Raw genomic sequence first — 16913 nt, forward strand, 5'->3', positions numbered from 1 at the left:
AACCTAAAGAAAGAGATGCCCATGAACATACAAGAAGCCTACAGAACTCCAAATAGACTCAACCAGAAAAGAAATTCCCCCGTCACATAATAATCAAAACGCCAAATGTACTAAACAAAAAAAGAATTTTAAAAGCAGTAAGGGAAAAAGGTCAAGTAACATATAAAGGCAGGCCTATCAAAGTTATACCAGATTTCTCACTAGAGACTATGAAAGCTAGATGATCCTGGGCAGATGTCATACAGACCCTAAGGGAACACAAATGCCAGCCCAGGCTACTAAACCTCTCAATCACCATAGATGGAGAAAATAAGATATTCCATGACAAAACCAAATTTACACAATATCTTTCCACAAGTCCAGCCCTACAAAGGATAATAGGTGGAAAACACCAACACAAGGAGTGAAACTACAACCTAGAAGAAGCAAGAAAGTAATCTTTCAACAAACCCACACAAACATAATTCCACCTCTAACAAGAAAATTAACAGGAAGTAACAATCACTTTTCCTTAATATCTCTTAATATGAAAATTATTATTACCAACATATCTTATTCAATTGAAATTCAAAAATATGAGGAATTAGAATTTTGTTGGCCATCATCCCTGGGTCTTGCTAATTTGGTAATGGTAGAAATAGGTCCAATATTGTACAATCCATATACACTTCCTGCTTGTTTGTAAATGACAGGATCTTGCTGTGTGCCACATAATGGTCTTGAAATCATGCTTCTCCTATCTCAGCTTCTCTATTAGTAGGATTGTTTATTTGATGTTTTTATACTGTACTATGGTTTTCAGAACAGCTCACATATTTCAAAATTATTTACACAGCTGAAAAAATGTAGACAATTAATTTGGGAGGTGGCTTGTAAGAGAACATCTAGGAGTGAGACTAAAGGCTTTGCTTGATATTTATAATTATTGTATCAATTTTGAAGAAGAGGACTTTATAAGTTACTCTTATTTTGAGTTGAATGCTTTTCAAAATCATCATAGCCAGTGAACCAGAATCTTGCCCTCACTTAACGTCTGTGCCACCCTCCAAGCAGAACCATTGTTCATTGAAACAGTTGATGAATGACTTAATGAATAGACCATCTTAATGCACACACCATTTCTTAAATGAATGTAACCTGTTCCCTGTGCCTGAGAATGATGACAATCACTCAAGTCAAATAGCTTTGACCATAGCAGCAAATCTGTATCCAAAAAATCGTGCCTACAATTCATTCCTTAGCTCAGCAAAACTGTCAACTCTTAGCTTATCTACAATGGAGGTAAAATCCTTTGGTGATGTGAGGGACATTCAAGTACAGCCTTATTACAATGAACTCCAATGTCCAAAAACTGTTCTTTTTTGTGTTTGTACCACATTAAGAGCCAAGATTTTAAGCTCTACTAAAAAACAAACAAACAAACAAACAAACAGACTTTATCATTTATTTTCATTAAAAAAACTAATAGTGATATATTATTTTAAAATATCATACAGTTAATATATTTGGATTTATTTAAAACTTATGTTGAGAAAAACCTATGTATTTTCAGTATTGCTGTAGACAAACATCTACATAAGACTGTTCAATTGATTGTTGTTTTATATCAAACAACTTTTATAATACTCATTTTTATTGTTACAATATTTTATAAATTTTAAAGAATATGATAAAAACGAAAGATATTGCAGGTTTTGAAGGAGGCAGCTCTCTGGGAGGAGTTGGGGTACAAAAGGGCAAGAAGAATGTGATGTAAGTCTCTTTACTCAAAATATGTTTTTAAATTGAAATTATGTATCTTTTCTCATCATAATGCAATAAAAACTTAAATCAAAGAAAAAAAAGAAAAAATGTTTGCAACAATTTTTGCTCAAGATACACATCAGTGTAAGAAATGAAAAAAGTTCAGATATGAAGAAATAAACTTTAGTCTTAAAAAAAGTAAGTCGGTATAACTTACGTTTTTACTTTACACTCTGCCACCAAAATAAGGAAAAGGGATTTTGGCATACTCATTTCTAAGGGTTTACAGTGCCAGACAAGACTACATATATCAGTGGGAAACTGTAATGAATACTTTGTTTAGGGAGGAAAATATGTCAATAATTTGTAAACATTAGGGAAGGGGCTGTTTCTTTGTGGCTTTGCTAAGGATCAAAGCCTCCTCTTTAGATGAGATTATTCTAAAAGACAGTGGATAATGGGTTAACACAAATGGCATGATTTCCTGGTCAGAAAAATTTTGTTGTGGTGGTGGTGTTTGTTTGTTTGTTTGTTTTTCTACACACACACACACACACACACACACACACACACACACCCATGGACATGCAGGCACAAGCATGCAGATACACAGACACATGAGTATAACAATTGTACTAATTTCTGATCACAGCTCAAATTTGTCATCAGAATCAGAAAGGTCTTCTTTCCCAGCCTATAGGAAGGGCTCCCAACATTTGTCAGTACTGAAGTCTTTGCTCTGTGACCTTTTGTGTTGGCTGGGTTGATTTTAACACAAGCTAGGGTCACTTCAGAGGGTCACTTTTCTCAATTGTGAAAAGTCAGTAGCTAAGTCTGTAGGGCATTTTCTTAATTAGTGACTGGTGAGGGAGGGGGCCCAGCCCATTGAGGGAGATGCCATTCCTGTGCTGGTGGCCCTAGGTTTTATGAGAAAGCAGGCTGAGCAAGCAAGAAAGCAGGATGGGCAAGCTAGTAACTGCTATCTGCATCAGCTCCTTCTACTGGGTTCCTGCTGTGTTTGAGTTCTCATGCTGACTTTCTTTGATGATGAACAATGCCATTGAAGTGTAAGCAATACAAATACTTCACTCCCCAAGCTGCTTAGATCATGGTGTTTTATCACAACCCTACCCAGGACACCTTTGAGTCAGATTCTTCTACACCTGTATATTTTAAGAGTCAAAGGTTATGGAAATAGTTTGCACCCTTAATACCATACACCAAGTGCCTCCCTAGGTCCATGTTAAAGGCATGATTTCCAGTGTAGCACTATTGACAGGTGTGCAATGTTTAAGAGGAGGGTCCTACAGAAAGTCCTTAGATCATGAGTGGTAAGGCCTTAAAAGGAATTGTAGGAACTTGTTCTCTTTCCTTGTTCTTCTGCTTCTCAACCTCTGAGGCCATTATTTTTGTTCTGCCATGATGCACTTTTTTTCACAGATGTCCAAGCTAATGAATCCTGCTGACCTTGGGCTGGAAACTCCAGAATTAGGAACCCAAATAAAGCCTTTCTCTTTATATCTTTGTATTTAATTGCCTAAGGTATTTTGTTATAGTAATGGGAAGCTAACACAAATTTGTTGATATTAATGCCAAAGCCAAAGCCAAAAAAAAAAAAAAAGTAAAAAGGACATTACTGTAGAAACAAAAAACAATGGACTGTTTCTCTCTAGCACTAATATATAGATTTTAATGGAATAACATTAATTTTTTCTCTTTTATTCACTCTGTGACTCTAGTGAATATAACTATATTCAAAACATACTAGATATTTGATACCTAAGGTATTAAATATATATAAATACAGCATTTCTCTTTTTCACTAGTTTATAACTCCTGGAACTATCTTATTGACTTGTTTGTGTGCTATGATCCTTCAGGAGAATATTTTGTGTTTGAGAATTTAAAATAGATGGTCTGTTTCAGTGTCAGTCCCTCCAATATTTGATAAAGAGGAGTGATTTATATTTATAGTTCAGTTGATTACTAGAACTAAGTTCTGTTGCCTATAGGGAAAAGAACCTCCCCCCCCCCCCCCCCCCGCAATAGAGCTGATAATCTCAGTTTACGGGAGCTAACACTGGTGCCTGGGAACTTGAAAGTGATTTTAGGTCAGGATTTAAGGCCTGAGAATAAATCCTTCAGAGTCTATGAATGGGAGTGTCCTGAATTACCCAAGGAGGCTTGTGGGACTCAGGCTTAAATTATTTTTAAGTCCACTATATTTGAAGTCCACAAGTGCATTCTAAACATTTTGATACTTCTGCTCGATGTAGTTACTACAGGTTTTTGATTTGTTGCATGTGACTAGAGTTTCTCCACTATTGTAATACATGTAATTTGTAACTCACACTACCAATACATGTGTAAATGAGAGTTTTTAGAGAGGAAGTAGAAATATAGTTCTTAGTTATACAATAAAGGGATGTCGTAAAATGAGACTAATTGTCCTGCATATTCCAGGAGATATGTTTACATTAACTTGCTGTTGGGCCTCCAGCTGATCAGTTCTATATAAAGCATTCCTTTAATAATTTAATATCTTTCTCCCCAAAGTATTTTAATTGTAGTAAAATATACATAACATAAAATTTACCACTTTAATCATTTCAAGTGTACAGTTTAGTAGTATTCAATGCATTTATAACTGTGTGACAGTCACTACCATGCATTTCTCTAACTCCTTAATTTATCTTTCAAAACTGCCACATTAAACAGTAACTTTATTCCCCTTCTCTACTTATTCTACTTTGTTTCTATGATCATTAAGAAAAATCTTTTATCAAAGGAAATTGGTATTTTTCCTCTTTTGGAACTAACTTATTTCACATGGATACCTTCAAGGATCATGAAATTGAACGCCAAAAGTCCCTTCCTTTATAAGGACAAGTGATATGCTATTAGATGTTTATAAAACATTCGCCTGTTTCTTTGTTGATGGATACTTGGTTTGTTTCTAGCATTTCACTATTGTGAATAATCTTGCTATGAACATTAGTGCTCAAATATCTGAGCACTTGCAGTTCTCCTTTGTATATTGCTTTAGCATTTTTGGAGGAATCAGTGTTTCCATAGCAAGTATACCATTTTATATCCTCATCTACTGCACAAGCCTCCTAATGGGTGTGAGAGCATGTTAGTTTTGATTTAAATTTTCCTAATTGTTAGTGATGTGGTAAAACTTTATATATGTATCAATGACATGCGTATCTCTTCTGGAATAATGTTTATTCAAATCTTATGACCATGTAAAGTTATTATTATTATTTGTCTGTGGATGTTTTGCCTGTGGCTATGTCTGTAAACTACATGTATGCAGGGCCTATGGAGGCCAGATGAGGACATTGGATCACTTGGGTCTTGAATTCCTGAGAGCTGACTTGCCATTTGGGTTCTGGGAATCAACTAAGGTTCTCAGGAAGAGTAGCCAGTACTTGTAACCACTGAACCATCTCTCTAACCTCTTGGTCATGTTTTAATTGAGTTGTTTGCTTTTAATTTTTTAATTGTAGATGAAGTCTATTTATCTTAGAGAGTAAGCTCTTTTAAAAGATTTAATTTGCTAGCATTGCTTTTCCTGTTGTTATTATGGTTAGGCATGCAGAATATTTTATGGTTATTAGCTTTGTTGTTACCTGTATCTTTGGAATCTTAGCCAAGAAATCACCCCAGACCCAATGTCATGAAGCTCTTTTCTTTTATGATTTTTAACGTTTTGAGGCTTAGATTTAGTCTTTGGTCATTTTGAGTTCATTTTTATATGTGGTATTTTCGGTAGAGGTATAAAATTATTCTCTTGCGTATGTGTACATTGTTTTCCCATTACTATTTGCTATAAAGATTCTCTTTTCCCTTACTAGATGGTATTGGCACTTTATCAAAATTACTCATTTGGAAGGTTTTATTTCTGAGTTCTCTATTCTATTTCACTGGTTCATATGCCTGCTTAAAAGCTAGGCTCAAGCTTTGTGAACACAGCTGATCTTACTTTGCAATTTGAAAGTCTTTTGTATAATTTTCTTGTTGCTTTGCTCTAACTAGTACTTCTAGTTGAGTAGCTTGACTAACATCCTTGCTTTATTCTGGCTTTGTTTGTTTAGAAGAGGAGGGTGTAGTTTTTCATCATTGAGCAGTGTTTATTACTGGTTTTCCATTAGTGCTTTTTATTATGGTGAGTTAGTTTACCTGTATTCCTAGTGCTTTCAGTTTTCCTTATGAAACTTTGTTAAATTTTATTATGATTTGTTTCAAGTGAGATGATCACATGCTTCCTTATTTTCTTAATGAAGTATGCTGTATCAACCACATTTCCTATATTGAACTATCCTTTCCTTCCAGGGATGCATCTCATTTTGTTATTGATTGTATTAGTTATTTTCTGTTTCTATGATAGAATATCCTGACAAAAAGCAACTTATGAGACAAAGGGTTTGTTTTGCTTACAGTGTTACAGGGGACACGGTCCACAATGGCAGCCAAGGCTTTCATTAGGACCTTGAGGCTAGGCTGACCTTCAGGAAGCAGAGAGGTAGAACAGGAAGTGGGGCCAGGTTATACTTTACCAAAACCGATTTTCAGTGATTTACTTCCTCCAACAAGGACCCATCTCCTACACGTTCTACAGGCTTTCCCAAAGAGGACCAAGTGATCAAATGCACGAACTTATGGAGGACATTTCTCATTTAAACCACAGCATTCACAGTGTGTAATACTTCTAATGTGTTGCTGGATTCATCTTGCTAGTATTCAGAATTTTAACATTAGGATTTTTTTTCTATATATTTCTTGTTTGTTTGACTCTGGTTTTATGGGACTACATCCCTTATGTAATGAGCTACAAAATATCACCTCCTCTTCAACTTATTCTAACAAATCTGACAAAGGTATTAATTATCCAATCTTCCCTTTTGAAAATCAGGTCTAACACTTTATTTCTTGGGGGATTTCTGACTGATAAGAAGTTTTATTAGTCCGAAGCAGATTTCCTGCTTCCAAAAAATTAGTTTTTACTTATTTGTTTTTAAGATTTGTCAATTCTATCTAGGTAATACTGTTTTACATAAGTGTTCATATATAAAACCAGTAATAACACTTATTTTTATATATGAAAATATCTGAAATTTCTGTTGATGTTTAGAAAAACAGCTTTTGATTCTATTCATGTCTATTATTTTCCTGTTACTTTATATTTGTTCTAATATTTAACTTTATTTTTGCTTTAGGTTTGAGTTTAACTTATTTTATGGTTTCTTAAGCTATAAAGCTATTCATTTGAAATCACTTTAAATTTTTAATTTACATATTCATAAGTTAGACATTTTTATCATAGTGTTGTTTTCTCTGAGTCTCATATGTTTTGATATACTGTATTTTTCCCATGCATCTCAATGTATTTTCAAACTTCCCATATGATTTCTTGTTTAACTGATTGTCCAAGGATGGGCTTTTCCAGTTTAACTTTTGTTAACCACATCTGTCTTTCTAAATTTACTGAGCCTTAATTTGTACCCTTGAGAAGAACATGTGCACTTACATGGCTGTTTGACAGCTTGCTCTTTTCTTCTGCCTTTTATCTGTTTTTTTAGACAAGACTCTATCTATTTAATATAACAGGCTAATCTGGTATTGAACTTGTAACTTTCCAATTCAGCCCTCTGAGTGCTGAGATAATAGGAGGGTACTGCCATGTATAGCCTGTAGAGTGTTTTATATATGTCTGTTAAATCTCAGGTTACTGTTTTTTGTTTCATATAATTTAATGGTCTGCCATTGGGTGTGTAAATGTTAATAACATCCTTCTCCTTGTTGCAAACCTTTAATTCATGTATATCCTGCACTGTCTTAATTTTTTTTTTTTAATTTAAAGTATTTTGTTTGAAGTTAGCATAGATACTTGTAAATGTTTCTTGCATGGAATGTTTAATGGTAACAAAATCCCATAACTTTTTTTTGTCTGAGGACATTTTTCTTCATGTATTCTTTGATAGTTTCACACTTGTACACAATGTATATCAGTGACTCTCACTCCCACACTCTCCCATCTTTATACCACTCAGTCTAGTGTTTTCCCTTCCTCTCTACAGATCTCACTTTACATTCATGACTGTGTATGCCTGTGATATGTTAACTCCTCTAGTAGTTTTGAAAGATATTTTAAAAACACTGGATATAGCATTTTTAAGTGAGCATTTCTTTTAGCATTTTGTAAATATTAATATCTGGCCACCTGGCCCTCAGACTTCATAGTAACTCTTTCTGCCTCAAGGATATTTAAAAGATGCTTTCAAAATGCTTAATTGCTTTTCTCATGCTGCTTCAAATATTTTTTTCCTTCTATTTCTTATGATTTCTTGGGCATTTATATTAATGACATTCATGAAATTTGGGAACTTGCAATATTCTCACTGCCTCCTTTTGCTTATCCTCTAGCAGTTGTCTTCTGCAAAATGGTCTTTATGATTCTATTCGCCTCACTAAAGTGAGAGTAACTCTAGTAATCCATCCTGTCCCAGCCCTTCTGTCCTTATAAGGATCGGGGTTTCTTCTTCTGGTGTTCCTATTATTGTATATTACATCTGTTATAGTTGTCCCACAATTCTTAGATATTGTTCTTTGTTTTGTCTTGTTCTCTTTGATGATTTGAAAGTTGTTATTGTTAGATGCTGAAACCTTTGAGATTTTTTTTTTAGCCATGAGTCACAAAACAATAAGCCCACAACAGTCATTCTTCATTTCAGTTGTAGTATTTTTGATCTATAGCATTTCTATTTGTTCCTTTTTTAAAATTTCAATCTCTGCATACATGTACATACATACATACATATCTACACATATACACACATACCTCTATATATCCCTTCTATTTGCATAGTGCTTATTTTTTATACTAGATCTGTTTGAATTTTATAGATTCTTTTGGTACTGGGAATTTAAACCCAGGGTCTTATATATGCTCTGCAAGTTTTCTACTCTATCCTATAGCCCCAGCTCAAATTTCTAAAAATTCTTGATTTTATCAGTCTGATGTCCCCATTTATGTGACTGAGATCTCCACACTGCACTCTTGGTTTTCTGTTTAGTTTGCCATGCACCTTGTTGAAAGCCAGTCGTGGGATACTGAGGAAAGAACTGTGGCACTTGGTAAAGTCTGAGGAGAAGGCCTCTGTCTTCTATGAGTGTAGCTTCTCTTTGATGAGCCCACGTCTCTGCTTGGGAACTCTGCCAGTGTTTCCAGACCCTATCTCTCCTTAGGACAGGATGGTTGGATAGCTGGGTATCTTCTTTCTTCCATGTACAAAAGAGGGGTGTTGTACTTGAGTAGCCCACCTGTTCCCGGTAGAAGCCTGGAGTTGACAAGAATTGGGACTTCCCTTGTACCAGGAATCTGGAAGATAGAAGCTGAGGAAAAGCCTTTTTTTTTTTCCCCCAGAGAGAAGGGCTTGTTAGAGAGAATAGAATGCTCTGGCATACTTCCAAATGTTTTCTTTCCCCTGGAAGTTACAGAGAACTTTTCTCTAACATTCACAGTGAGGATCCCAAGACAAAACTCAAAACTCCTCCCTCTGAACCTGCTATAGAAGCCTTGGCTTTTTCTGCATCTAACGAGATGATCATGTGGTTTTTGTCTTTGAGTTTGTTTATATAATGGATTACATTGATGGATTTTCGTATATTAAACCATCCCTGCATTCCTGGAATAAAACCTACTTGGTCAGGATGGATGATTGCTTTAATATGTTCTTGGATTCGGTTAGCAAGAATTTTATTGAGGATTTTTGCATCGATATTCATAAGAGAAATTGGTCTGAAGTTCTCTATCTTTGTTGAGTCTTTCTGTGGTTTAGGTATCAGAGTAATAGTGGCTTCATAAAATGAGTTGGGTAGAGTACCTTCTACTTCTATTTTGTGAAATAGTTTGTGCAGAACTGGAATTAGATCTTCTTTGAAGGTCTGATAGAACTCTGCACTAAACCTGTCTGGTCCTGGGCTTTTTTTGGCTGGGAGACTATTAATAACTGCTTCTATTTCTTTAGGTGATATGGGACTGTTTAGATGGTCAACTTGATCCTGACTCAACTTTGGTACCTGGTATCTGTCCAGAAATTTGTCCATTTCGTCCAGGTTTTCCAGTTTTGTTGAGTATAACCTTTTGTAGAAGGATCTGATGGTGTTTTGGATTTCTTCAGGATCTGTTGTTATGTCTCCCTTTTCATTTCTGATTTTGTTAATTAGGATTTTGTCCCTGTGCCCTTTAGTGAGTCTAGCTAAGGGTTTATCTATCTTGTTGATTTTCTCAAAGAACCAACTCCTCGTTTGGTTAATTCTTTGAATAGTTCTTCTTGTTTCCACTTGGTTGATTTCACCCCTGAGTTTGATTATTTCCTGCCGTCTACTCCTCTTGGGTGAATTTGCTTCCTTTTTTTCTAGAGCTTTTAGATGTGTTGTCAAGCTGCTAGTATGTGCTCTCTCCCATTTCTTCTTGGAGGCACTCAGAGCTATGAGTTTCCCTCTTAGAAATGCTTTCATTGTGTCCCAAAGGTTTGGGTACATTGTGGCTTCATTTTCATTAAACTCTAAAAAGTCTTTAATTTCTTTCTTTATTCCTTCCTTGACCAAGGTATCATTGAGAAGAGTGTTGTTCAGTTTCCATGTGAATGTTGGCTTTCCATTATTTATGTTGTTATTGAAGATCAGTCTTAGGCCATGGTGGTCTGATAGGATACATGGGACAATTTCAATATTTTTGTATCTGTTGAGGCCTGTTTTGTGACCAATTATATGGTCAATTTTGGAGAAGTTCCCGTGAGGTGCTGAGAAGAAGGTATATCCTTTTGTTTTAGGATAAAATGTTCTGTAGATATCTGTCAGGTCCATTTGTTTCATAACTTGTATCCTAAATCAGATAGGGGACTAATATCCAACATATATAAAGAACTCAAGAAGGTGGACTCCAGAAAATCAAATATTCCCATTAAAAAATGGGGCTCAGAACTGAACAAAGAATTCTCACCTGAGGAATACCGAATGGCAGAGAAGCACCTGAAAAAATGTTCAACATCCTTAATCATCAGGGAAATGCAAATCAAAACAACCCTGAGATTCCACCTCACACCAGTCAGAATGGCTAAGATCAAAAATTCAGGTGACAGCAGATGCTGGCGTGGATGTGGAGAAAGAGGAACACTCCTCCATTGTTGGTGGGATTGCAGGCTTGTACAACCACTCTGGAAATCAGTCTGGCGGTTCCTCAGAAAATTGGACATAGTACTACCGGAGGATCCAGCAATACCTCTCCTGGGCATATATCCAGAAGATGCCCCAACTGGTAAGAAGGACACATGCTCCACTATGTTCATAGCAGCCTTATTTATAATAGCCAGAAGCTGGAAAGAACCCAGATGCCCCTCAACAGAGGAATGGATACAGAAAATGTGGTACATCTACACAATGGAGTACTACTCAGCTATTAAAAAGAATGAATTTATGAAATTCCTAGCCAAATGGATGGACCTGGAGGGCATCATCCTGAGTGAGGTAACACATTCACAAAGGAACTCACACAATATGTACTCACTGATAAGTGGATATTAGCCCCAAACCTAGGATTCCCAAGATATAAGGTACAATTTGCTAAACACATGAAACTCAAGAAGAATGAAGACTGAAGTGTGGACACTATGCCCCTCTTTAGAATTGGGAACAAAACACCCATGGAAGGAGTTACAGAGACAAAGTTTGGAGCTGAGATGAAAGGATGGACCATGTAGAGACTGCCATATCCAGGGATCCACCCCATAATCGGCATCCAAACGCTGACACCATTGCATACCCTAGCAAGATTTTATCGAAAGGACCCAGATGTAGCTATCTCTTGTGAGACTATGCCGGGGCCTAGCAAACACAGAAGTGGATGCTCACAGTCAGCTAATGGATGGATCACAGGGCTCCCAATGGAGGAGCTAGAGAAAGAACCCAAGGAGCTAAAGGGATCTGCAACCCTATAAGTGGAACAATATTATGAACTAACCAGTACCCCGGAGCTCTTGACTCTAGCTGCATATGTATCAAAAGATGGCCTAGTCGGCCATCACTGGAAAGAGAGGCCCATTTGACACACAAACTTTGTATGCCCCAGTACAGGGGAACGCCAGGGCCAAAAAGGGGGAGTGGGTGGGTAGGGGAGTGGGGGTGGGCGGGTATGGGGGACTTTTGGTATAGCATTGGAAATGTAAATGAGCTAAATACCTAATAAAAAATGGAAAAAAAAAGAAGCCGTGGCTTATGTTTTTCTGCTCTGCTTTGATTCTTCTTATTCACTTGCTTTGTCCTTCTATGAGGTCATCTTACTTAGGTATATTAGAGGGTTTGCTCATCTCTCAGTCTCAGACTGGAAGAAATTCTTCCAAATACCTTACATCCCAGATTGTAAGTCATAAGCACATTTTAAACCTGTGTCTTAAATAATGTAATTAAATTCCTGTTTAAGTATTCTAAATGGCACCTTCTGAGTATATAGAAGACTTGATATCTGGATCTTCTATTTTATTTTCTTAATTTTTAATTTCAATTATCTATTTTTCTATATACCTAGTTGATTTTGCCTAGACACCAAATGCTATAAAATATAGAAATAATTGCTTGAATTATCTCATTTCAGACTGGATTTGGGATATTTAAAATTTCGCTATATTTTAGTTTTTCCTTTAGTTTTAGGTTTTGTCTTAGTCACTTTTCTACCTCTGTGAAGAGACACCATGACCAAGGCAACTTGTAAAAGAAAGCATTTAATTGGGGGGCTTATGTATTAAGCTTCAGAGGGTGAGTCCTTGAGTATCATGGAAGGGGAGCATGACTGCAGGCAGACAGGTGAGCACTGGAGCAGTAACTGAGAGCTCACATGTTGTGACACCACTCAAGAAGCAGAGAGAGGGACAACTGTAATGGCATGAGCTTTTGAAATCTCAAACCCACACTCAGTCATGTATCTGTTCCAATAAGGCCATACTTCCTAATCTTCAAATATATATGATAGGTAGTCTCCTTCAAACCACCACAGATTTAATCTCCTACGAAACAAGCCTGTTCATCAGTGAGGTTACCAGGTCACTCATTTAATTTACTAAACTCCCCCTTCCTGATTCCCCAAGTCCATGTTTTCCAATGGGGCATTTCACTTTCAAATTTGGTTAGGTATTCTAAGGTTCATGTTGTGAGTTTACCAAAAGTGATTGACTAATGTCTTGCTTCTTAGCTGCCTGTCAGAATTGTCAGATCCCAGAAAGAAGACAACAATGACCAACCATCCAACCAAGCAAAATAACAGCCCCTAAGGTCTAGTTCATCTCTCTGGAGTTCCTTTTTATGCCAAGTTTCTGTTTTACACATTTTAGTGTTTAGAGTTGGCATTTATTTTTTTAGTTGTCTACCTTTTCCAGTTGATTTTAGAAGGAGCCTTGTTCTTGGGTTACCTAATCTTCTAGACTGTCTTGCTTTGCTCTATTTTGAGCATTTATTTGTCTGTTCTGTTCCTTCTAATTTCAGAAACTCTATGTCCCCTGCTCCCCAGGGCCCTAGTTAACATCACTTAACTCTGGCTATAGATGGACACTGAAGACCACTTAGAGCTTTCTTTGTCACTATGACTGGCTTAGGTATTTTAATTACAGTATCTCATGACACTCTCCAGGACTTTCATTGTACTTGTGGATTATAATTACATATTGATGTTTTCATTTTATTTGATGTTTATCTCCTTTGTGGAATTTAAGACTCTTAAGAAAAAGCCATATCTTACTGATTATGATAGTGCATCTATAATTTCAGCACTAAGGGATTAAGACAGAAAGATGATGAGTTCTAGGCTACCCAGGGTGTATAGTGAAGCCCTGCCTCAAATTGATGACAAATAAATAACCAGGAAAGATATAAGAAGGAGACCTATACCTGCTTGTCTCATTGTAGCTCACATCAGTGACTTAAGTGGGGAATTTAGAATTTCTTCATAGGTGGAATATATGTATGGAAGGTGGAATGAGACTCCACTTTTGGAACACAGTAAAAGTTGAAGGAAGCAGCTATGCCCTTTAATGAGTTCTCAGAGGACAGAGATGATTCACTTATGTTTTTCTTACTTTTGTAATATTATCACAAAATATTTCAAATATGGTAAAAATTTAACATGTTTTATACATAACTGTCATGTATATTATCATTATGTATATCATTAACTCAGATTAAGAAATAGGTATAACCTTTATATAAACATGTATAGTCTACTAAAAGATAAACATGTCTGTGCAATAATTATTTTGGCTCTTAATTTTTAATATTTATTTAGTGTGTATATGTGGGGGCACTTGTTCCTACATTAGGGCACATGTGGAAGTCAGAGGTATATGTTGGGCAGTTGGTTCCCTGATTCCATTATGAGGGTCCAGAGAATCAAACTCAGGTTCTCAGGCATGGCAGCAAACGCTTGTACACTATAGTCCATCTTTCTGGGGATATTTGGGCAAATGAAGGAGGTTATTAGCAAAGGGACCATGAAGTGAAAACTCAAGGGTTCTTTGGAAGTCAGTTGTGTTGGAAGGTTTTTTGTTGGGGCAAACACATGAAGGAATGTTTTCCTGAAGTTGACCCAGGTAATAGACTGAGACAGACTTATGAAGGAATATTTAGCTAAAGCAGACATAAGAAAATAGATGTTCTGCCAAAGCAAACACATAAAAGGACATGTGATGATGAAGGATTCTTACTAACAACATACATGTATTGGTCTGCCTTATATTGTGTTGTTGAACTATATTTGTTGGGATTCCATAGAGAAAAACACACCAATAAACTTTTGGGGGTGTTGTTATAGTTTTTGTGGACTTGGGCTGATTGGCAGAGTGATGTCAGCTGACACAGATGCATGTGCTGAGGCTAGACTGGTGAAAGATGAATATATAAAGGACTCAATGGACAGTGCTAGAGGTGGAGCTTGGCTTGTTATAGAGCTGGCTGTGCAACTCTTGTGGGTCTCACATCTTTGTTGATCTTTGTTTCACTAGAGAGAGACACAGCTGAGAACTTCTCTTGGTGTCCTTCTGGGTCCCTTCTACTGACTGTGTTGAGGCTGAGGCCTGGCTGTCTCTGCTAGGTAGTGTCACTGCTACTGATTTTTGTTTGTTTGTTATTGCAACTCTATCGAGCTAGATTGTTGGTATATCTGCAAAGTGTTTGTGAATGGATCGAGCTGTCTGTCACTACTAACCTGAAAACTGAATTGTGGATTTCCAGACAACATAGATGAGAGTTGTTCCAAAGAACCTTTTCAAACAGGTCCACTTCCCCCATATCCTTTCTTTCCCACTACCTCTGGTGGGTGGTGGGCTCAAAAGGGATGTAAAAAAACATTTTAATACCATCATTAAAAATAGATTTAAAAAATTAAAGTTATAGGACCATATTTATTTTTCTCATTGTAGCCTCGTTATGACATAAATGGAGAATTTAATATTTCTTCATAGATGGAATACCTGGATGATAGCTTGAAATAAAACTTCCATTCATGGACAATAGCAGAAGTTAAAGGAAGGAAGGGAGCAATTGTGTCTTTGTAATGAAGCAGCTTAAAGCAACTTATTCTTACTGACTTTTCAACTTAAGAAAATTTTTCTTCTAACTTTCAGATGATACAGCAGTGTTTGAGTTGATACAGCTAGTTCCACCAGGTATTGTATTACTTATTGATAAGATGACTCTTAATGGAAACTCAGCTCTGTGAACTACTTCTAAATATCTCTGCTCCCCTCTTCTTACCAAATTAAGAGCAATGTTTATTTATATATAATTGATTTACTATGTATATGACAAAAGAGTATATACAGAAAGATTTATATAAATGCCAATTATTGCATTGCTCTGAAATTAAATGGGTTAAAATAATTGAAAGTAGAACATAACATCTTTATAATTTTAGGATATTTTGCGAACAGTTATGTAAGTTGATTTTTCAATATTTACAATTCTAAAAATAAAATTACATATTTTTGTTAATTAAACGGGTTTTGTCTTTGGTTTTGTGTGTTGACAAAATTGGGAATGAGCACGGTGGTAGCCTAAGTTGAACACTGGTTACTGAGGAGAGATGTTATCTATTAAAATGTTAAGACTAGTTTTATTGCTGATACTACTTTCTAAGATTATCAAAAACCTTAGTTAAATCATTATTTTATGGAACAGATAATTTTTATTAAATATAAGTAATCCCAGAATTTTCAGTATTACACACATACTTAAGTTACTAGCCACATGGTCTACAAAATGTCTCAATTATTTTTAATGTCCAATTTTATACTCCATGACAGCCTACAGAAAAGACAGAAGACAGGGAAGATGCTAAAGATGGTAATCCGCTTTGGGTGTATAAATTTAAAACAACTTTATATTTTTAAAGAGCTTCCTTTTCCAAGAGTTTCTAGGTTCTCACTGAGTATACATGAATGTGCCTATTTTCCAAAGGTGTGAGGCAGATAATTAGTAATGTATAGTGTATTTTTGAAAAATAAAAAATGTATTACTTATTGCATCCTTATTTTAATTTTCCCTTTATAGAAGATAAACATTGACTTCAAGCAGGCATACAATAAGGCATCAGGCATTATATATATATTATACTTGATGATTTTTTTCTAAATAGAATGTTTTGTTATAATTTGAATCATAGGATATCTTTCTTATAGTGGGAGAAACACTGTCTACCTATGATGAAAATACACGAGATTTCATGTTCCCGGGTCCAAACCAAATGTCTGGACACCATGATTCAAACCGCCAGGTTACCATGAGGAGGATTTCTGGCCTAAGAGTAAGTAACACCAGTTTTTCAAGTCAGCTCTTAGTGCAGGCTCATGGGTGAGCAGTAGAATACAGGCCTCTGTACCTTGTATGAGTAAAACTAACTCAAATTTAACTTGGTTTCAATTTTGTTTTATATAATCATCTTATTTTAAGCATCCTTAATGCAATGAAAGTAATTTAGCAAAAAGTAATCATTTATCATCCAAACTAACACAACTCCTATTGGCTGATATTTATCATCAAAAGTAATGCACCTCTTTTCTCCTCTGCATTGTCTATCCTCAGCCCCCCACCCCACCCCCATATCTCTTTGTCACTTTTCTGTG

The 16913-nt window shown here is 35.9% G+C and overlaps 1 protein-coding gene across 5 annotated transcripts in view; it reads left to right on the plus strand.

Moving 5' to 3' along the window:
- The window catches only part of Spata6 (spermatogenesis associated 6), a 109192-nt gene that overhangs the window by 32296 nt on the left and 59983 nt on the right, over positions 1 to 16913 (plus strand). For 2 of the 5 annotated variants that reach the window (XM_006503347.4, XM_030253731.1), the window contains 2 exons: positions 15417 to 15458; positions 16454 to 16594. The exons of 1 other annotated variant lie outside the window; for it this stretch is intronic. In XM_006503347.4, coding sequence (XP_006503410.1) covers positions 16514 to 16594 — 81 coding nt within the window. In that variant the 5' untranslated portion in view covers positions 15417 to 15458; positions 16454 to 16513. The remainder of the gene's footprint in view (positions 1 to 15416; positions 15459 to 16453; positions 16595 to 16913) is intronic. 2 more of the 5 variants (XM_006503346.4, NM_026470.3) reach the window with 1 other exon arrangement.

Source organism: Mus musculus, chromosome 4 (genome assembly GCF_000001635.26).
Source record: "Mus musculus strain C57BL/6J chromosome 4, GRCm38.p6 C57BL/6J".
NCBI lineage: Eukaryota > Metazoa > Chordata > Mammalia > Rodentia > Muridae > Mus > Mus musculus.